Source organism: Ptychodera flava, chromosome 5, assembly GCF_041260155.1.
Source record: "Ptychodera flava strain L36383 chromosome 5, AS_Pfla_20210202, whole genome shotgun sequence".
In the NCBI taxonomy this organism is placed as follows: domain Eukaryota; kingdom Metazoa; phylum Hemichordata; class Enteropneusta; family Ptychoderidae; genus Ptychodera; species Ptychodera flava.
This window is the reverse complement of record NC_091932.1, coordinates 4,944,737-4,967,485: the sequence shown is the minus strand read 5'-3', so window position 1 is coordinate 4,967,485 and position 22,749 is coordinate 4,944,737. Positions and strand designations below refer to the sequence as shown.

The 22,749-nt window shown below is 37.1% G+C and overlaps 3 protein-coding genes across 3 annotated transcripts; all 3 read right to left on the bottom strand.

Annotated features, from left to right (window-relative positions):
• Positions 1–62: 62 nt before the first annotated feature.
• On the bottom strand, positions 63–2,780 carry LOC139132867 (uncharacterized). Its single transcript, XM_070699223.1, has 3 exons — positions 2,682–2,780; positions 2,025–2,115; positions 63–1,517 (listed from the first exon to the last, which is right to left on the bottom strand). The coding sequence occupies exons 2-3, from the start codon at positions 2,057–2,059 to the stop codon at positions 926–928; spliced, it is 627 nt and encodes a 208-aa protein (XP_070555324.1). The 5' UTR covers positions 2,060–2,115; positions 2,682–2,780; the 3' UTR covers positions 63–925.
• A 292-nt stretch (positions 2,781–3,072) lies between these two features.
• LOC139132664 (uncharacterized) lies at positions 3,073–7,882 on the bottom strand. Its single transcript, XM_070698932.1, has 4 exons — positions 7,759–7,882; positions 4,182–4,325; positions 3,757–3,942; positions 3,073–3,419 (listed from the first exon to the last, which is right to left on the bottom strand). Exons 1-4 carry the CDS (start codon positions 7,832–7,834, stop codon positions 3,073–3,075), a joined length of 753 nt encoding a protein of 250 aa, XP_070555033.1. The 5' UTR covers positions 7,835–7,882.
• Positions 7,883–17,004: 9,122 nt separating this feature from the next.
• On the bottom strand, positions 17,005–22,373 carry LOC139132443 (monocarboxylate transporter 13-like). Its single transcript, XM_070698788.1, has 4 exons — positions 22,073–22,373; positions 21,229–21,372; positions 19,815–20,615; positions 17,005–17,666 (listed from the first exon to the last, which is right to left on the bottom strand). Exons 1-4 carry the CDS (start codon positions 22,248–22,250, stop codon positions 17,533–17,535), a joined length of 1,257 nt encoding a protein of 418 aa, XP_070554889.1. The 5' UTR covers positions 22,251–22,373; the 3' UTR covers positions 17,005–17,532.
• Positions 22,374–22,749: the final 376 nt, after the last annotated feature.

Here is a 22,749-nt window from a genome sequence, read left to right as displayed (position 1 = left end):
CTCTCTCTCTCTCTCTCTCTCTCTCTCTCTCTCTCTCCTCTCTCTCTCTCTCTCTCCTCTCTCTCTCTCTCTCTCTCTCTCTGAATTTCTCATGTGTATTTATCAATCTCTTTGCAATTCTTAAAATAATTTTCTAGTTTTTAGTTATACAAGTTGTAGTTGTTAGTTATACAAGTTGATATGTCAGTAGACTGGTTGCTTGAAAGATGAAAAATGTTTAACTCTTTGAGGTTTAGTCTAGTCCCTGACAACAACGCCGTTTACTTTGATTTGCAGTACAAATCGAAATTCCAATCAATGCAGCGAATATGTACACCCATTACGTCAACAGGGAGGCGAAAACTATTCCCTCTGGAGTAGAATTATGATGCTATTAGTATGTTCAAAATAGAAGTGTTCTCACTAAACATAAAATGTAATTCTAGGTCATAACATTAGATCAATGTTACCACTTTTGAGCAGAGTATAGAGCCATATATTTCTGTGTACATTTGAAGTGAATGACAATCACTCTTTTAATCTATGAAACTTGTAAAGTTTTGTGATCGAACATGTTTTCCTCGTATTCACCTTTGATTCTTCTTCTCATGCGTTCAAGTTTTAGAAAATATTTCGCTGTTTTCGGACCATATTTTTTCCGTTATCCATTTTAATAAACAAAGGCAAGCTTTACACTTCGTTCATTGATAGAGAAAGAAAAGAGTGACATAATGGCTGCCTTTTTAATACAATTAACACATTGCCCATAAATGAAACCCAGAAAGAGAGTGCCTGTTACGATCTCTTTAGGGGTTAACTTCCTCTAAGCGTTCCTGACTCCTGACAGGTATTCTTGGTACCTCATCGTCGCTGTATTCTTCATCACCATCGACGATGCTAGTTGGCTTAGGAATAATGACGTCATCACTAGGACTAACTTCATCCTCTATATTGTGTTTGTTTTGAACCAGAGGTTTGGGCTTTTCGACCTTTGCATATAGGTCATCTTTGATTTCTTCCGCGTCGTTTGCACCAGGGGTGATCCATCGTCAGGTTTATCTGTAGCACTATCTTTCTTCTTGTCAACTTGTGCGTACGTTTTCGGTTCACTCGGTCCATATGCACCTTGGTCACTTTCGTTCCGAGTGTTTGCCACTGCACTGAATGCCCCCACAACTGCCGTATTATCAACTTGGGCGTACGGATTAAATGACGAAGGTCTGGTGTCCTGTTCCTCCATATGCAAGCTGGTTGATTCGCCTAGAGTTGATGGAGTATTTGCCGGACCAAGTGACTCATACTCCGCAGTAAGTCTGGTGTCTGTGATGTTTTGCTGTTGGCCCTGTAAAGCTGCAGCATCGTGGGAAGTATCTGGTGTATTTCGATTCAATCCACCTATTGGATTTACAAATGCGAAATATCTTGCTGCATCTCTTGCTTCTCTCCTTGTCACAGCAGGTGTGTTACCAGCTGAAAGTCTTCTTCTAAGATCATCCTCCCGCATTCTTGTGTGTTCTTCTCGCATCTGATTTGTACTTCTGCAATCAATGAGTTGAAAGAATAGTAGCTTTAACCTCTTGCTCGAAAAAACAAAAGACATTTTCTTATCCCTCCTCCTGAAGCATGTTACAATACAAAATATTTGCTGTGCCAGCAATGTCATTGTTGATCAGCCTGGGGCAGATGCTCAGTCGCCAACAGTTTTATTGGACATTTCCATCTACAGACTTTAGTTCCGTGCTGAACCCTACATGTAGGCCTATTTACAGACGGGACTTTTGTTGGAGAACAAGAATCTGCATTTTACACAAAGTACAAAAATACTGCAAAGCGCAGCAAAAGTTAAAAGTGATGAAGGGTCACTCTGGCAATGCTTTAACTTCCCAACACATATAGATATTGATCGAAATGTATAAAAACTTCACAAACAAGGACATCGATATGTAGCATTAAAGAATAAACACGAGTATAAGCTAAGATAAATCTATCTGTATTATTTTAGTAAACGTTGAAGTACAGTCCTATGTGGGTATAATGAAACTTACTTCAGACACCATCGTCTGTAGATAACGTATACCATTGCGAGGATTAGAACAACAATGATTAATAAGCTAACACCTAATAGTGCAGGCGAATCTGAAATGGAGAAAAAAAACTGTATATCAACGTTCATACAAATTGTGTGATTTTTGCATAACGATGTAATCAATTAATATAAATGTCAAGCGTTTTATTAGGTAGAATGCGCCCCTAACAGATAGTCAGACTCTCAAATTTTTGCCATTCTTTTCCTATCTACCACTTTTGGGCCCATTTAAAGTTCCTGGCACAAAAAGAATCACCGTATTAGTTATTCTAAATATGAACTTTTATTTTCTCCATAGAGTTAATATATCGACATATGGTAGGTACTTTATTTCTATAGTATTAAACGTTGCACCATCATCACCGATTTCTATTCTTGATTTGCTGAGGGGATAGTTGAAAGTTTCACATCGGAAAATTTAAGTCTTTCACTTTCGAGGTACACATATACTACCTTCAAAACTACTATTAATACCGGACTAGCAAGAATAAAGCTGTGCTTTCTAAAGTAATACAATAGATTGAGCAACATTTTCGTAACTCAAAAGTTTGTTTGTTGTGTGTTTAAACTGTTACAACCATCGTAAACTACATAGATGAATGAATAACATATTTACCATTTGAGAGGTTTCGTTGAACCCCAACGTGACCATTTCTGAGTTAAAGCATTTTGATCCCAACCCATTTGATCCTGCGTCTTTGATTTGAAAGGAGGCTGTAATTGATGTGTAATAGACAAGACGGCGTCTTAGTCAATCTACATTAAATCTGGTAGACCAATTAATTGATACCGAAAGACAATAAAGAAAATCTTAATTTTAATTAAGAATACAGGTGTGCCATCTTGCGTTTGGCATCGTGTACACCGTATGATAACAAATAATCAGTACTATCATGAGAACGTCGATAGTGAAGTCACTGGGATTATATTTTGTGGTATGGTACACATGCCAAAATATTCTTCGAAGACATTTGCATCGATTTTTGGTTGATGAAGAATTTTAACATCTACTTACCATTATAAACATCTAACTGCCAATTGCCTCCACAGCCTTGTATATAAGGTGCTTCTCCATGATTGCCAAAACACTGCACTGTGTCGTACATCACAACGTCCGAGTCAGGCAGTATTGGAAATCCTGGAATAGCCTCTTCATGACGCCAGTAATCAACCGAGTCATCGCCACAGTAACACTCGTCACCACTCGCGAGAACCGCTATAGTCTTTTGTCGATCCCGGCACACTTTAATACACCCTTCAATTGTGACGTCATTCGGGGGTATCTGCCATAACGTGTTTGATGGAAATATTCTGTCATCCCGACTCTCTTTATATCGACCAAGAAAATTAAGTTCTGGTGATAAATAAACACAACATTACTAACGTAATAAATAATAAGCACAAAAGAGGCAAGGCTGTCAAAATTGAAGTTAAGGTTTTTGTACAAAACTTTGAAACGGGCAAAATGTTACCTACTATGAGTGAAACAATGCGGAAACGCATAATTAGCTTGCAATTATTCTCTTCTGACAACGCTACAAAAATAGATTATTTTAAGTAGATGTACACATGTTCTGTCACACCTTGTCATGAGATAAGTGACTGATAAGTACTGTAATCGTTCCACCATACATCTCAGAAATTTGAATACAGTATTTATGCCTTTATAGTGACTGTGGGTGTATACGTACGGTAACAAGTTACTCCAGCTGTGTTTCGTTGGTCACATTGACAGCCGTTGTTGTCCCAATCTATGCTACAGTTTTCAAGAGATTCTGACAATGGATTACATCTGATATCACAGAGAAAGCTAGCAGACGACAGGTCTTCTCCACAAAATTCACCATTGTGCCATTCCCACATTACCGCAGGATAGCCTTTAACAATAAATAGAGTTTAAAATCAATTGTTGAAGTACATGTGCAGATTATCTGAGTTAGTTTTCGTTTGGATTTCGAATTTTCAATGAACTCAAATATGCTAGCTTTTCGTTTCTTTATGAGAAGTTGGGCATTTTAGTGGGATACGGATTTGGTCGTATGCTCTGCGGAGTTCTTAATATCTAATCAATGCATTTAAATCGTTAGTTTTTACAACAGAAAATAGGTAGCTTTACCCAGATGTTTACACACGGCCCTTGCTACTGTTAGATTCCATCCTGCACCAGTTCCACACACATATCTCCATGAGTTCTCTCCATCTCGTCTGACGTCAACTCTTCCTTCAAATGGCGTCCGACCACCATTCAACCGAACGGCAACTGAGGATGAAATTCAAGCCTCTGAGAGTTTGCAAATCGCTATCTGTGTTGTTAAATTCTGACGAGACAATGAGTTCGTGCTGATATGTACATACGACAATGTACATTTAAAATTCCCAACTCACAACATTGTCAAACTATTGAATTTGACTTGAATTTTCGTTTTTCAATTGTTTTATTTTTTTCTTACTAAATGTGTGAAATTGTCTTGTTAATCTTGTTAACCATGTTAAATCTGTCATATGTGAAAGCCAACATGGGTTTGTCAGCGGCCGTTCGACCACGACAAATCTTGTATCTTATATTAATTATATCAGCACAGTGATGGACAAAGGAGGGCAGGTTGACTCTATTTACTTGGATTTTTCAAAAGCTTTTGACTCGGTCGACCACACTTTACTGATTCATAAACTTCAGTCATATGGTATAGGTGGTAATCTGTTAACCTGGCTTTCCACATATCTTCAATGTCGTTTACAAAGGGTAGCTTTTGACGGGGAACTGTCATCATGGGGACATGTCACATCAGGTGTACCCCAAGGGTCTATTTTTGGTCCCCTCCTCTTTGTACTTTATATCAATGACATGTCTGAATGCATGAACCATGCAAATTTATCTTTGTATGCTGACGATTCCAAGTTATTTATGGCCATTACTGATATGTCCGATTGCATCAAACTACAACAAGATATCAACCAGGTTGTGAAGTGGACGAGCAAATGGAAGTTGTCATTAAATGTTAAAAAATGTTCATGTATTTCATTCACTTTGAAAAAAACGTCAAAATATTTCCTTACAGATGTGCTAAGCAAACTATCTTGACTCGCACCAACTTTGTAAAAGACCTTGGTGTATTTTTATTAAGTAAACTTAACTGGAGTATGCACATTAGCCATGTTGTTTCAAAGGCTTTTAAAATGCTTGGATTTATCAAGCGTTCTTGTAAATATTTTAATAGCATCAAAGTTTTAAAAACATTGTATGTCTCCTACGTCAGAAGCCACGTTGAATACTGCTCACACCATCTGGTCCCCTCATCAATTATATTTAATAAAGAAAATGACATTAAACTGGTCCAATAATCATTTCCATTCAAGGTAATATATTACCAGGTCCATGGGACAATTGTGATTTACAAATTTAAGTAGGACCATCCTGAACCACTGATAATTAGTGGTGGTACCAGGTGTCCGGAATGGGTAAGCGTACCCTGCTAGCATGCTACACCCGTCAGATTGGTCCCAAAATTGTCTAAATATTGTATGAAAAGATACAGGATATGAATCACTGTAATAAGTCAAAGCCGGGAATGCTGTCATTAATCATTTGTGAATTAGAAAGAGTCCAAATAAAATTTATCAAGTATCTTTGTTTCCGTTCATCGATGGCTTACTCAAGGGCTCTGTATAGTAACCTATGTTATGAATTTCGCCTTCCCACATTGGAGAACAGGCGAAAATTTTTAGACACTCTTTTTCTTTATAAAATCCTTCACTCAGTTTATAGTGTACCAGATGTCCTTGCACAGATTCATTTTAACGTTCCTGCTTTTACATTGCGTCGTGCTGTTCTTTTTAGACCAGTGTCAGCACGTACGAATATCTTGAAACACTCATTTTATCACGATCTCAGACATATTTTAATTCTATCTGTAACAAGCAAAATTTAGATATTTTTAATAACTTAAGTAATTTTCGTCATGGATTATGTAAGATCCTTTTTTCTGAATGATTACTTTTATCTGGGTGTTTTTCTGTGTGTCTTTTGCTGTGTTGCTGTTTTTTGGTTATTTCTTATGTGAATTCTCCTGTCTGTTTGTTTACGTTGTAACTGTTATATATTTTTCGTTTTTGTATTATATTTTTATTTTCAGTCGAACCTGTTATTGGGGCAATCTGTTGGTTCGAGATTAATAAAATAAAAAATAAAAATAAAATAAAAAGTCCTATTACATGGAACAAGACCACAAATTTACTTGTGGAGTTAGGGTGAAAAATAGTGTGGACGCGTAAGTTTTGATATTTGTATGGATGTCGTTTGGTTTGAACTTTAACTTGAAGTATTTTGTAAAGATAATTGCCTGTTTTAATCAAAATGCACTGGATTGATGTAAATAATGGCTGTAGCATTCTGTGGTAATATAAGGAGTTATAAGGCCTATAACACGATCGGAAATAATTCTGGATAATTGGCTCTTCATATTGTTCAAATTACTAAAAGTGTTAGGTGTCCTGTAGCTGAATGTTGCAATATTACAAATTACTCATAAAACCGTCATTACTTCACAAGCCAATTGTCCCGAAATAGTTCCAATCGTGTTGTATGGAAATCATAGCAATAAGCCTGGGGTTTGGCAAAAACAACACAGAGGGCGCAATTTCATTACTTAGTCAAAATTTTCAAAATGGACTTGCCCACACGAAACGCTTCTGTGGTGGCCTATGGGAAATTATCTAGTGGACTTGCGCCACATCCGATCTTGTTGAGCAAGAAACGTATACTATAAAAGATGAAAGCTTTTATTTGTGCTGTCCACGCTACTCTTCTCATGGTCCTATAAATATATTGTAAAGACACTTATCTTAGCTATGATACCTAGATTATGGACTGTCTCTTTGCTATTTTATTTGTATCATCGTAACTGATGATGTGCTGTTTATTGTTATTTAGTTGAAAATTGCAAGGCCGAAAGTACTCTTGGCACGAATTGATCGAAGTATAACAGGTTCATATAATACCCTGTCTTCGAGAATTTTCTGTTTCGGAGGGCGCTGTTTGTCCTCCACGCATCAATTGAGTTGCACAATACCCAAGGTGAGGGAATGGTATCAGGCTCGTGTAACTTGGCCATGTATACGTAGCCTGTTCTAATATATGGGACTTTGATCAATTGCAGTTTGAATAACGAAAGATAATGCAAAATATAGGCATTGCTTTGATTGTAACCTTAGACAATACTTGGTTGAGCTTAGTAGCCAATGACATTTAGATACCGTTCACATTATAACTAGTTTAGAAGAAAATTTGTATTTAAGATAAATACGAATACCGAGCTTGTTACAATGCTTAATCAAAGCTCTACTAGATATGACATGTAGCCGTGGATTCCCTCTGTATATTTGTATGTTACTTTTGTCGCAGACTGACTTGAAACGGTGCATGTCACCATAGTGAACGGATAAGCATTCGACGCATTCGGCTTTTCGACATAAACTACGCCAGGTACACTTACAACACTGAAACGATTCATGTCAATATGCATCCACAATCATGACGTAGGTTAGAATTTTAAGAATGCTATCTTTGCGTAGATTGAACTGTAGATAGAAACAAAACAATAAAACGATTTCACTTCCTGGTAGGTGTCTCTCCTTTTTCAGATCAATATTTCAACAGAATCAGTTGCTTTTCAGCTAAAAATGTTACCACTTACCTTGCTGACTGGATGCATACAGGATTGATGTGGAAAATACCAATAATATAGAGTAAACAACAATGGATCGACGCATTCTTCTCGACGACACAAAGTACAACTTCCTTGACTACCTCCTATCTACTCACTTTCACCTTTTGAACAGTACTGTGCGTAGTCTGCTTTGTTTTGAGGTCACCGTGACCGACCTGACCTTTGCGTAAAGAAAATAACGCTCTATGGGAATGCCACAACAATGGAGTGTTTTGCATGTGTATACCATTCGCCGGTCATGAATCAGTGTACACAACACCGAAGTGTTTATTTAAGCAATAAAGCACACCCAGCGATGGTATACCACGACATTTTGATCAGTCCACGACATATGCGCGAACGATAGCGAGTGCATATATTGAGTGGTACACCGTCGCTGGGTGTGATTTATGGCTATTATATCATAACAGTATATTGAAATTCAGATATGGAACGTCAAAAAAGGAGTTTGCTGAAGCCGAGAGCTCCCGCGTGTGCCGTGCGTGGTATATCGCCAATATACCACGGTTCTTTTCACGTCTCGACCAATCAGATCGCTGTATTTACACCATCAATATACTGGCATGACATATTTTGTTTTGAATAGTCAAGGCATGCAAAAACTAAATAAATTATCTTCTAAAAGAGACGTTTCTTTAGCATGAATTGCTCCGAATTTTATCAAATGTCATCATGATAATATGCTGCAATGTGAAGATTTACTTCCGTTCCATTATCGGAAATGAGATTTCTCTGATGTAGTAAAAAAGGTAGCATCGAACTCATTTCTGATTTGATTACCAACACCTCGTTTTTATCTTTTCTACCTGTAAAGGGCAGAACGTTACATAAAAGGTGATCTAAGTAATTGTAAATATCCTTTATTGCAAGTGATTCTCTTTATAACATAAGTTGGTCCCTAACCTTTCAGAAATAAAGCTCCCGTACGTAAAAAATTTGACCACGGCCTACCGCAAGAAGACGTTCATACGGCTCTAGAATACATGAACTGCTCATTCTATCAACATACTATAACCTGTCTCTACGCATCGTCCGAGATAAGTAAATGCAATATATATATATATATATATATATATATATATATATATATATATATATATATATATATATATATATATATATATATATATATATATAATATATATATATATATATATATCACAGGTATATACACGATACTTCTATCGCGATAAATCAACTAAACAACTTCATAATACGACAAATGTTTTTTCGTGATATGATGGATATTGAAGAAGGACGTCATGTGTTCTCAGCTTGTTCCTATCTCAAAATATAGGTTGTAAAACTGCAAATTCTAAAAACTGCAATATCATTTGTTTTGTTTTGGTTTTTTTTGTTCATTTGGGGATTTTTTGAACTTTGCTTCTTGCCAAGAAAACTTTACTTGGATGATCAATATTGTTTTTCTATCTATCCTTATGACGTATGCTAGACTGGCCCCCAGTCGCTTGACTTTTCCCGGCAGCAGTTAATGGCTGGTGGACTATCACGTTCACCCAACGATATACGCAGCATTCTATCTCTCGGCCATCGTACTAACGCGACTCTGCTGAAGTTTACTCCTTCAATTTACTGTGTTTTTTACTGTTAAATGCCAACAGACTTGGAGCAAGTCTAGGCGCAGGCAGTGTAAACCTCTTCCAAGTCCTTCAAGCATAATCGGATCGTAATAAACTTGCAATGAGCATAGCTGATGACATCATGTCGTGGAAAATACTTGCAGAAAAGTCTGTTAGCAATGCCAGCAATTCGGGTTCAATAGTACAAAACTAAAAATCGTAGAAAGACAAAGTCATTACTAGACCGGTTCCGTATTGAACAACACTTATAGCCCATCTTGATCCACAGAGCGAATTTTATCAAGCCTACTTTCTCAAACTCTATTGAGTGATAGGGCTCCAAGAAGACTTAAACTACTGCTTGATACTACCTACTATCTCGGAATACCGGTTACTCGTGTTGAATACAAATCCCCCTAAAATATCATAGAAAAACGAAGTTCCTACTAGACCGGTAAAACTGGTGCGTTCCGCATTGACCGACTAATCGCATTCTGGCCCATCTTGTTCCACAGAGTGAAGTTATCAAACCTACTTTCTCGCACCCTAGGCACTGATAGGGCTCCAGGAAGACTAAAATTCTGCCACTTGACTTAAATTATACTGTTTGTAGAAGCATCCAGTAAAGATATCATTAAAATTAAAAAGGTGTAAACAAGGTTTTATGTTTCTTAGTTATTAATGACTTTCTCAATGTATAAACCGATAATGACAAATCAAAAGAAGATTCAGAAACTATTGATTAAGATATAGATTTGCTGTAAACACGATTGAAACTAATTTGGGATGATTGAATTTTCATATTGTTTAAATTTCTCAAAAGTGTTCCGTGCAAGATAGCTGAATGTTGCAATAATACATATTACTCATGGAAACAAGTGTGTAATGTACAAAGAAAAGCAGATGAGATTACATTTGTAGATTAAATCGGCATTACTTCACCATCCAATTATCCCAAATTAGTTCCGATCGTGTTAGTCTGAAATATGTCAAGAAAGTACCATAATTATAGTTTATTACAGGCTAGTGGGAGATTTGACTAAAATGTGCTTATACCTTATTACCTGTTTCCTGAGTTTGAAATTCATTAAATCGATTAGAAAAGAAATAATACTTTTTTCAAACTGTAAAACAGTATTTAACTTTTTCTTTACCCATATTAAGATATTTGAGTGGAAATAATCGGAAGTGATTTAGGTACTCTTCATCTCCTTATTGGTCAAGGTCAGTTAATGAACAGCGCGAACGTCATTTGTCGCACTTGAAATAAAACTCAATCACACAGAATGTCATCTTTCTTTGTTATGACTTCGCCAGTCTGTGTGGCAGCGTTAATATACCATGTCGGGTATCCTTCAGCATCGACGTCAAAAACTGCTTGTATCGTATCAACATCTTAATCAGAAGACGAATTCTTCCTCCTGGCAAGATACGCCTCCGTCAACAAGATAGTTAGTCCACCCAAAATCAGGAAAGTGCCATAGAAATAAAAGGAATTGTTGTAGTCCCCGGTGACATCGTATATGTAACCTTGAAATTATAAAAGAATGCTGTTGATAAATCTTGTTAAAGTGCCAATACCAAGCAAATAGAATCATTACTAGGCTTATATGCAAATGTTTAAACAGAGTACTTGTGATTCGAATATTCAATGTCGTCGGCGATGAACAGAACACTTTTGTCTTGAAATGGACACCTCCTTCGAGCTGTTGCATGTATTGCATATAAATGAACACTTGATTGTTAACGATACATATTTATTATTGCGGTCCTTGGTGAAGGAACCGTGGTATTACAGGAAAAACAATACTCCCTTGCTTGGAAGAAGATTCAATTGTTTTTGAAAAACTGCTTTTGTTCAAAATATAAATTTGAAAAAAAAAACTTTTTTTCTGGATAACTTTTTCACACAGTTCTCAGATACGGGTCGACATGTCATACGAATTTTCTCTATACCTGGGTGATAGCATAGAAAATGTTCCCGTGCTTAGTGAAACCTTCGGTCAATGGCCAGAATATGTTCCCCAAAATTTGTCTACAAATCCGTAACAATGGTCACATTTCGATGAGTTGGTCATGATATATATATAATATATATATTATATATATATATATATATATAATATATATATATATATATATATATATAATATATATATATATATATATATATATATATAAATATATAATATATATATATATATATATATATATATAGTGGAGGGGCACTTATAATTTTTCTTGTCAGGAGAGAGGTACTAAAATTTTGGCTAAGGTCATAGGGAACTGCTGAAATATTTTCTCCCCCCCCCCGGCCGTCATTAACGCTCGTCCCTATCTACAAATCTTTCTTACTGTTTTACCTGTTATGTATTATGTTTGGATGTACCTTTAGAAATTGTTTCAATTTGGATTGTTTTACCACTGCACGAATGTCATGAGGCCCAAATTACTTGTGGAGTAACTAGAAATATAGTCACAAGAGGCATTTGATGCGGCCAGGTCAAACAGTATTTTACGAGTAATTTCTGCTGCTGTTACTCTTTACATACAGACTAATACTTTAATGCAACGTATGAATGAGTCAATGTCCTCATGAATATCTTCCTTATCCTCTTCTATGCTTATGAATTAATGTTACACACATTTCGTGTGGTATAATTCGCGTGTTTTTTTTTTCTGGGATTAAAAGAAATACGATTGTTAGTTTTACCTCCTATCGTTGGACCTAGTATTCCTCCAATAGATATAGCCAATGCCGTAAATCCGACAGCAGTGGTAAAATTCTCACGTCCTGCGATGTCTGTTATTGCATGGTTCGATACTGTGAAGAATATGCCACTTAGAAAACCTATTAAGCATGCACAAGTTGTGTAACTTGCATATGTGGTTGCTAAGGAACTGAGCAAGCTGGCGATTCCTGCCAAAAGAAAAGCAACGCCAAACCACGTGATACCGGTGAAATGTTCTCTTGGAATGGACAGAAGCAGAGGCATGGTGCCCATCTACCGATTAAAGGTTCCAAGGTTCTTTGTCTCTGCACATGCAAATAAATTGGCCGGTAAGGCTTGAAATCATACACCGATACCAAATAAATTTGCCAATGCAAATGCAACACAGAGAGGATACCGATAGAACAGTGAGAAGTCACATATGCTACATAAATTTTTGTTTGACCCATGCATTTCTGAAATGTGATTTCGCTCGACGTTATGACGACTTTGTGCGCTTTCCGGATTTCGATACAAAGCAGCCGAGATCCCATATGTGCATTCAATCCAGAAAATATAATAACAGCGCCTCTCCAACCATAGCTGTCGATCAGATATTGCATCAATGGTGAGAAAACGATAGTACCAACTCCTGAACCATTCAATACAAGTGAATTAGCTAGTGCGAACCTTTCCTTGAAATAAAGAGCTATTATCCCCAAATGTGGTGGGACTATCAATCCGTGTCCTTTTCCTGTTGAAAAATTGGAAAGGAAATTGTACAGATCGCAGCACAGACGTGCAGAAAACACGACGTTATTTTACAAAATATTCCCATGAACAGTACTCCATTGCATCTGACAGTTATCTTTGATATTGCATGTTATGTACTTGTTCTGTCTTTATGAAACGTTAGCTGTTTACTTATAAAAACTGTAACAGAAAACTTAAAAAACTACACAAGTATAGAGTCAGCGAGTAACCTTGATATATTGAACATGTCTGAATTATCATTTTAGGTCGGTGTGTGTAGGTATGCCAACATGTCTTCGCCAGTCGTTGTATTTCTGACTTATTCACTGGTATGTCATCTGACATACGTTATCACATTAAGCTTGGGGCATTAGTATATGGGAAAGGAAAATTATGAGAAATTTCATGTCATAACCTCGCCTAAGCCGGGAGGTGATTTCGATTGAAGTGCAGTTGCTGTAGAGTGTCTCTATACAACGTAGTCACATGTATATGAGATTGCAAATACTCGACTCTCACACGAAAGGATATGCGCAAATTATTCTTCAGTTACAGTGCACTAATTGACTTCTACATACGCTCAAGTGATTTACATACAAGCTTAGAACAGTTGTGTACGTGAACTCTGATCTTCGTAAACTGTATATAAGTGTTTCACGAATCTTGGTACAAATTCTGCCTCTTACCTACAAGTATTCCAATACTAAAGTACAAGAATTCGATTCTTGTGGCTAATGCGCTGATGAAAAATCCTATGGATGATATGGATGATAAAACAGAGCCAATCATCACAATCACTCTAAATCCGAATTTCTTGACGCATACGTTTGATACTGGACCTGTGTGATAAAAAGGAAACTTGATCATGAACTGTCACGATCACGATCCTTTTTCTAAAGAAAGTTTCCGCTATAATGAACGATATATATCGAAACAGACAACTTCTTAGTAAAATGAAGGCTTTAACCTCTCGTACTATGATGGTCTATATAATGAATTGTATTTGAGCGCTATCTAATCAATCACCTGGTTTTACAAACGGATTAGTATGCCAGCTGGTCTGTTCCACACAAAGAATGCCTGGTCACCAGAGATGAATAGGACGGAGTGACACAATATAATAAGGTCATACGCTGTGAAAACAGCACTGTGATAGCTCGCAGGTTATCGACATAATGGTAAATGACTACGTATAGTCTTAAGTTGCATGAAATTAATATGCGTGACCATAATTATCGGGAAGACAACTTTGGTGACAGGGGACTAGCTGACATAAATTGCAATTTAACAAACAAAACAAAACAGCCAGCAGTCTATACAAGTTATCATTCTTCACATGACCTAGTTGTGTGATTTACGACTGATTTCTTACCGATGCTCATCTGCAGAAATATAAAAACGGCAAGTATCCATGACGTCCATGTTGAGGTTTTTTAAATAATGCTGAACTGCGACGAATAGTGGGCCTACAGCTTGATACTATCCGAAGACAAACAGGCCACAGCCACTCATGTCGTTAATTTCAGTGTTTTCACCAATAGATAGACCCCACCACTGGTGTGCCAGCTTTCCAATCCTATAATGCTATAGCTGAATCAATACTTGTTGTAAACAAAACTTCAGCTCGGTGTTTCGGTCAGAACGTATGTAAGATATCTATCGACAAAACGCGTTTGACAAAATCAGCCTCCTATCGCTGTAACCCTACTCGCTGGTAGAAAATAATCCCTATGCATAATGTTTCAAACGAGAATATGATCACGTTACATCAAGACTTAAACATACCAAAATCTTCAGCATTTCACAAAATTGCGGAATAATCGTCAAAATCAGCAAATATAAGTGATTTTGGATAATCATTCATGACCTTAAAGTCGTATCATAAGCGTATTCAAGAGGTTACAACTCCTTTCAACGAACCATGAAGTCCAATGAACAGTATAGCAGCGCTTGTCATTTGACTTTTGAATTTTATTGTTGGACATGCACTGATTTCTGTTTGGCACACGCTAAGACCTTGCGTTCAACACGAAGAGACGACCTATGGTATTCCACGCAATCTGTGGCGCAATCACGCAATATCTGTTTATTCAGGGCGAATAAACTGAAGCAATGGGCTCAAACGATGACTGTATAGGCCTAGTCGTGGTCAATGCGCATCATCTAGAGTATTTATCATAATGAAGTACGCAATAATTTCGGGTGGTATCATAAATGATAGGATTGGCAATCGATCGCGATTTTTTCAATGTTACACAGAATGACAACCGATTTACTTGCCAACTTGACAGAAAAATGTGTGGGGTAGGTTTAATGTGAAATAACTTTAAATTATGAACATAAATAAAGTTTGTTAAATCGAATTTATGACGATCGGTTCTTGGTGGTTAAAGTAAACCATTCCTGGTTTGCCCTGCGTTCAGTATCTATACCGAGAAGCGACATAAGACATCCTCAGTCTTGTGCACCTTTCAGTGACCTTTCAAGAGTATACCTTTTTAGAAGCAAATTCTATCACTCACAACTAAATATATCATTATCATAGTCAATTATACACATAACGAGAATAAAAATATCGGGCATGACCTTCGTGGTTTAATTTCAAACTTTCAACACATTAACAGAATGGTAAAATGTCATACTTGGTTTAAAAAACTTTAAAATCCTTGCGACAAACTGGTGGTAATCACAGTGATATGCGGGAAAGGATGTCGGTCATCGTTTTCATTACCAGAACAGCCAGATAGCCAATGGTTTAGTGTTCTCGCCATAAATATATGGCAACACACCTTTCAACTTCGACCAACATGTCACAGCACATGACGCCCAAACCAAGAGCTCGTACTCGCATAATCGGACCAACGAGCATACATTATGCTAACACTGAACCTGAAGGACTCAATACACTAAGCGAGGACACATTGGGCAAGAAAGAAGAGAACAAGGACAAAAAGGCTCGTACACAAAACAAGGTTAAGTAGCAGTATTTTTATTCTTTCTCATATTTTAATCGCCTGTCATGTGCCCCCGTGCTGTAACCTGTCTCTATTGCATCGTCGGAGACAAGTGAATGAAATATATATACCATAGGTATATTCATACAACTTCTATCGCAATAAATGATCTAAACAACTTCATCAAATTCTGCGTCTTTATAGCAATATAATGGAAAGTGAAAAGGACTTCTTGGGTTCTTGTTTCTATCCTAAAATATATCTTGTAAAACTGCAAATTCTGAAAACTGCAATATCATAAGTATAGGTCTTTTTTTGAAATTTGCTTCTTAGCCAAGAAAACGCTGCTTGAATCAATGATGTTTTTTCTATCTATCCTTATGACGTAGGCTAGACTGGCCCCAGTCGCTTGGCTTTTCTCGGCAGCAGTTGCTGGCTTGTCTAACAGTGAGCCATCACAGTCTCGGTTTCTCGACAGGATTGTTATATTCCGAAATCTGCTTTGAATATTGGACAACGGAGTTTTCATTATCGTGCAACTAAATTATGGAATTCACTGACAAATGATATTAGATTAGCTTCGACTATTGGAAATTTCAAGGTGCTTCTGAAAGAATATATAACAAAGAACATTCCGCTGTAATCTTATTCATTTATTTTTGCCAGTTTTGTGACTTGTAAATTATCGAGCCCCGGTGAAAATTACTCATTTGAGTAACTCGGACGCTCATTAAAAGTGTAAATAAATAAATAAACAGTCAACAAATAATCTACGAAACAGCTTGCTTGTAACACGACAATCTGGGGGAAGTTTATTCCTTCGATTACACTGTTTTTACAGACTTTGAGCAAGTCTAAGTGCAGCCAGCAAATATAAATCTCTTCCAAGTCCTTCAAGCATAATCGGATCGTACTAAATTGGCAATGACCATATCTGATTAAATCATATCTTGGAAAATACCGACAGGAAAGGTGTGTCGATGTCTCGGAATGCCAGTAAATCTTGGTGAATAGTACAAAACTCTCTAAAAATCATAGAAAGATAAATATTTTACCAGACCGGTAAAACTGATGCATTTCGCATTGTCCGACTAACCGCATTCTAGCCCATTTTGGTCTACAGAGTGAAGTTATGTTACCTCCTTTCTTGCACTCTGGGCTGTGATAGGGCTCGAGGAGCACCAAGTAAAGATATCATTTGAACTAAAGAGGTATAAACAAGGTTTTACCTTTATTAGTTAAGCTTATAATGACTTTCTCAGTGTATGAACCGATAACGATCAATTAAAAGAAGATTCAGAAACTATTGAAAACGTATGAATTTGCTGTATGAAATATGTCAAGAAAGTTCCATAATTATAGTTTATTACTGCCTTGTAGGAGACTTTGCTAAAATGTACTTATGCATTACGTACCTGTTCCCAGTGTTTGGCATTTAATAAATTCGATTAGACAGGAAATATTACTTTTTTCAAAGAATAAAACAGTATCCATCTTCTTCTTCTTCTTAACCCATATTGAAATATTTGAGTTGAAATAATTCGAAGTGACTGAGGCACTCTTCACCGCGTGATTGGTCCAGGCGCCAAACGTCATCTTTGTCGCACTTGAAAAAAAACCCAACAATATAGAATGTCATATTTCATCTGTTATGACTGAGCCAGTCTGTGTGGCAGTGTTAATATAACATGTCGGGTATCCTTCAGCATCGACGTCAATACTGCTTGTATCGCATCGACATGTTCATCGGAAGACGAATTCTTCCCTCCTTGCAAGGTATGGCTCCGGTACCAACGCGGTAAGTCCACCCAAAATCAGGAAAGCACCATAGAAATAAAACGAATTGTTGTAGTCCCCGGTAACATCATATATGTAACCTTTAAAATTATAAAGAATACTGTCATTGAGAAAACCTGGTTAATGACGTCGATACCTAAGAACTGGAATCATTATTATAAACAATTAATCAAACATAAAGTACTTGTGATTCGAATACTCACTATGAAGTCGTTAATGAACATTTTTGTCTTGAAATAGATACCTCCTTTGACCTGCTGCATATATTTGTGTATAGATGAGCACTTGATTGTGAACAATATGTGTACGCAAACATAACGATTACCTTCCCTGGAAGAAGAGGCAGTTTGTTTCGGACAACCTGATTTTGTTCAAATGTACATTTTAGAAAAGCCCTGCATTCTCATCCTACTCCCGACTACTAATATAGAAAGGTGTATGAGTATGTGCTGCCGAAATGGATCAATTTTTCATGCCTCAGACCTAGCTAGACTTTTCATACGAAAATCCTCAACACATGAGCGGATGACATACAAAATGCTTTACCGTGCAATATCATCAGGGTAAGTGGCCTGAAACATCTACCCAATGCATGATCTATTCATGTATACGTAACCCATTGTGAGGGTTTTGTTGACGGACTTTTCGGAATATTTCAAACTCGGTTGGCTCCCCATGACAATATATTTGGAGTAAAACCCCTCCCCCGGCCGGAATCTAATGTCAATTTTCTGCATGTGATTTTAACAAGGTCTAGCCAATTTATATTTTCAGAATCAGTGTACGTGGTTCTGTGTACATTTAACTTCAGCAGATGCCAGGCCTGTAATGCTCTGCTTAATACTGAAGTGTCTTGTTTGGTGAAATAAACATTCTGCCCCAAATTTCCCTTTTCATAATGCAAATTTCTCTTTTAATCACGGAAAAGTTTCTTGGGTTCGCTGATAATATAATGGAAATAACAGACTCCGCTCTGACCGTTAACGTTTATTTGTGGGCGAGGGCTCGAGGAAAGCCAATTAACTGGCTCGGCAAGCCTCGCCCGTTAATTTTTGGCTTTCCTCTCGCCCTTGCCCACAAATAAACGTTAATGGTCAGCGCGTCGCCCGTTATTTCTATATTAAACAAAACCTCCCTTTGTCGTACTGTGCTATTTCTGGTGTTTATTCCGAGGAGAAACCGCGTGTTAGTTACGGACTGGTAATTACTCCGTTACGTGATTTCAAACGATTTGCCCGGTGTATAGTTTTATATATCTGCAAGCACAGGTCGCTGATTGCCCGGCTGCCAGGTTTGTTCGTCCCGTTTTGCTGTGGTAGTCTCGTATCACCAAGAGACCGCGGAGATTATAGCCTGAGGTTATGTTTACGCGAGGCAAAATAACAGTAATGGACGATCATTTATTTCTAGCCAGGGTAAAGTACACTTGCTTTCCTTGTGGCAAAGTTTAGTCGACGTCTTTCCCCGTAATCCTTCGGCACATTAGCAGAAAACATGCCACTATTCCAGACATACTACTACAAGGTTTCCATGAACACGAAAATGGTTTTAATGAACATAAAAATGTTTTTTTTATGAACACAAAAATGATTTTCATAATCAAAAAAGTTTTTATGAACATGAAAATGGTTTTTGGTTTTTATGAACATAAACATAAATTCGTGAACACAAAAATAGCTTTCATGAACACAAAATTGTTTTCATAAACATAAAAATTGTTTTTATGAACACAAAAATAGTTTTTATGAACATAAAAATGGTTTTTAACATAAACGTGGATTTCATGAACACAAAAATTGCTTTATGAACACAAAAATGGTTTTGATGAACATAAACATAAAATTCATGAACACGAAATCGGTTTTCATGAACATAAACATAGAATTCATGAACACAAAAAATAGCTTTCATGAACACAAAAATGGTTTTCATGAACATAAACATGGAATTCCTGAAAACAAAAATGTTTTTTTTTATGAACACAAAAATAGTTTTCATGAACATAAAAATGGTTTTGATGAACATAAACATAAAATTCAGGAACACAAAATTGGTTTCCATGAACATAAACATGAAATTCATGAACGCAAAAATGTTTTTTATGAACATAAAAATAGTTTTCACGAATTTTGCAACACTTGGCTTGCCATATCATACAGCATTTATTGTGATGTTGTTACAATGTTAGGGTTTTCTGGTACTAAAAGAAATACTGGTGTTTCTCTTACCTGCTATCGGCGGACCTATAATTCCACCAATAGATATAGCCAATGCCGTAAATCCGACTGCAGCTGTAAAATTCTGATGTCCTACGATGTCTGTCATTACAAGGCTCGACACTGTGAAGAATATGCCACTTAGAAAACCTATTGAGCATGCACAAGTTGTGTAACTTGCATATGTGGTTGCTAAGGAACTGAGCAAGCTGACAATTCCCGCCAAAAGCACAGCAAGGCCAAACCACGTGATACTAGTGCAGTGTTTTGTTGAAATGTTCATAAGCAAAGGTGGTGTCCATCTACCGATTAAAGCAGATACACCAAAAAATGAAATGATCAATGCAAGTTCGTCTTGGCTTCCGAGGTTCTTTGTTTCAGCACGTGCAAATAAATGGGCCGGTAAGGCTGGATATCCGACGCCGATGCCAAGTAAATTCGCAAACAAAAATGCAACAAAGAGAGGGTTTCTCCTGAGGAGAGAAAAGTCCCATATTTCGCAGTGATCTCTACAAATGTTCGAATTTTGAACTTCTGACTCATTTTCTTTCTTGACGTCATGGCTTGTTTCTAGTCTTGCTGGAGTTCGATACAAAGCAGCCGAGATCCCCATGTGTGCATTTATACCAGAAAATATAATAACAGCGCCTCTCCATCCATAGCTGTCGATCAGATATTGCATTAATGGCGGAAAAACAAAAGTACCAATTCCTGAACCAGTCAATACAAGTGAATTAGCTAGTGGGAACCTTTTCTTGAAATAAAGAGCTATTATCCCCAAATGTGGAGGGACTATCAATCCGTATCCTATTCCTGTCGGAAAATTGGAAAGAAGATTGTCAAGATCGCAGTAAACACGACATTGTTCCAGAAAATATTCTAAATATGAGTCTACTGTATCTGATGATGATAACTCAGCTGTCTTTGGTATAGCATGCTCTGGACTTGCACTGTTTTTACGAGATGCTAGCCGCACACTGATAAACATGTCAACAGAAAACTTTAAAACAACTCAAATATAGAGTTAGCGAGGAACATTGACAAACTTAACATGAAAATTGTCGTTTGGGTCGGCGCGTATGCAGGAGAGGCCGAAATATCTTTTGCCAGTCGTTAAATTCATTACCCTCCTGCTAACCTTTCGTATTTCTGACTTATTCACTGGTATGTCTTCTGCCACACGTTGTTTCATGAAGCTTAGCACAAAATGTAGAAAAGGGCAAACGATGAGAAATTTTATGTCCTTCCCCTATTCGACTCTCGTGGGAAATTATGTGCATAAAGATTTCCCTAGTTACATTGCAAGGATTGATTTCTATGCTCATGTAACGTACATAATACAAGAACTCTGATAGCTAAGTACAGAATTTGAATCTTCGGAAACTCTTTTTATTTACCGATTTTTGTTACAAATTCTGCTACTCACCCACAAGAATTCCAATACTAAAGTACAAGAATTCAATTCTTGTGGCAAATGCACTGATGAAGAAACCAATGGATGACATAACAGTGCCGATCATCACAGTCACTCGAAATCCGAATTTCTTAACGCAGACATTGGATACTGGACCTGTGTGATAAATCAGAAAACTTGAACTGTCTCAATATGATCCACTTTTCAAAGAAAAGTTTGATTAGTATCGTCAAGAATTGCTTACTATTAATTTCCCGAGGATTTTCATTCTTTACAACTTACCTTATTCGTACATTGCCTCTATTATATCTCATTCTTTGCAGTTTTTAACGACGTCTGATACTATTTAGGTAATCAAGTCTCTGCAAAAGTTACTTTTGAAAATCCTCTTCATGTGTCTACGAACTCATCAATCAAAACAGACAGCTACTTATACGAATGAATGCTTCAACCTCTTTCACTTCGACGATAATGATAGGTTATGTTGAGAGTTGTGTATTAACACTATCCAAAAAATCATCTGGTTTTACACGCACATTAGTGTGCCAGCTGGTCTTTTACACATACAGAATGTCAGGTCAGAGATAAAATAGAATACGGTGACACAACAGACGATAAGGTCATATGCTGTGAATAATAGCTGGCAGGCTATCGACATCATTGGTAAACAACTACGTATAATTTTAGCAGTCAATAAAGGCATGACATAAATATGCGTCACTATAACCATCGTGAAGACAACTTTGATGACAGTAGCTGACATAAATTACAATTTAACAAACATAACAGCCAGCAGTCTTTACAAGTCATGATTCATCACATGACCTAGTTTTGTGATTTACGAAGGATTTCTTACCGATACTCATCTGCAAAGATACAAAAATGGCAAGTATCCATGACGTCCGTGTTGAGGTTTCTTTAAAATAATGCTGAACTGCGACGAATAGAGGACCTACAGCTTGATACCATCCGAAGACAAACAGACAACAGAGATGTGACCCTAACACGACTACCCAGCGGTAAGAGCCACGCATTTCGATAGTTTCAGTGTTTTGGCGAATAGATAGACACTACCAGTTGTGAACCGGCTTTTCAATCGTATAATGCTCGCTGAATCAATGGATTTTGTAAACAAAAATTAAGCCAAGTGTTATCGTCAGAACGTATGTACGACGACTATCTACAAAACTCGCTTATCTGACAAAATCAGCCTACTTTCGCTGTAACCCTACTCGTTGGTAGAAAATAATCCCTGAGCATAAGGCTGCTTTCACAAATAACGGTGAGGTAGGCTGCAGGAATCGCGATTTAAATCTTAATTTTTTTTCAGACCCCCGTCAATACCCTTGAAAAATTTTGATTCCCCTGTCTATATGATCCAAACTTTTAAAGTCCCCACCCAAATTATCATATAGCTGCATATTTACCAGGGATGCACGCAAAGTAAAAATATACATGTATCGGGCAGTTCCGCTCGCAGATGTTCGACGCCTGTTAATAGCAGTGTATAAAACCATATTCCTAAGTCAAGTT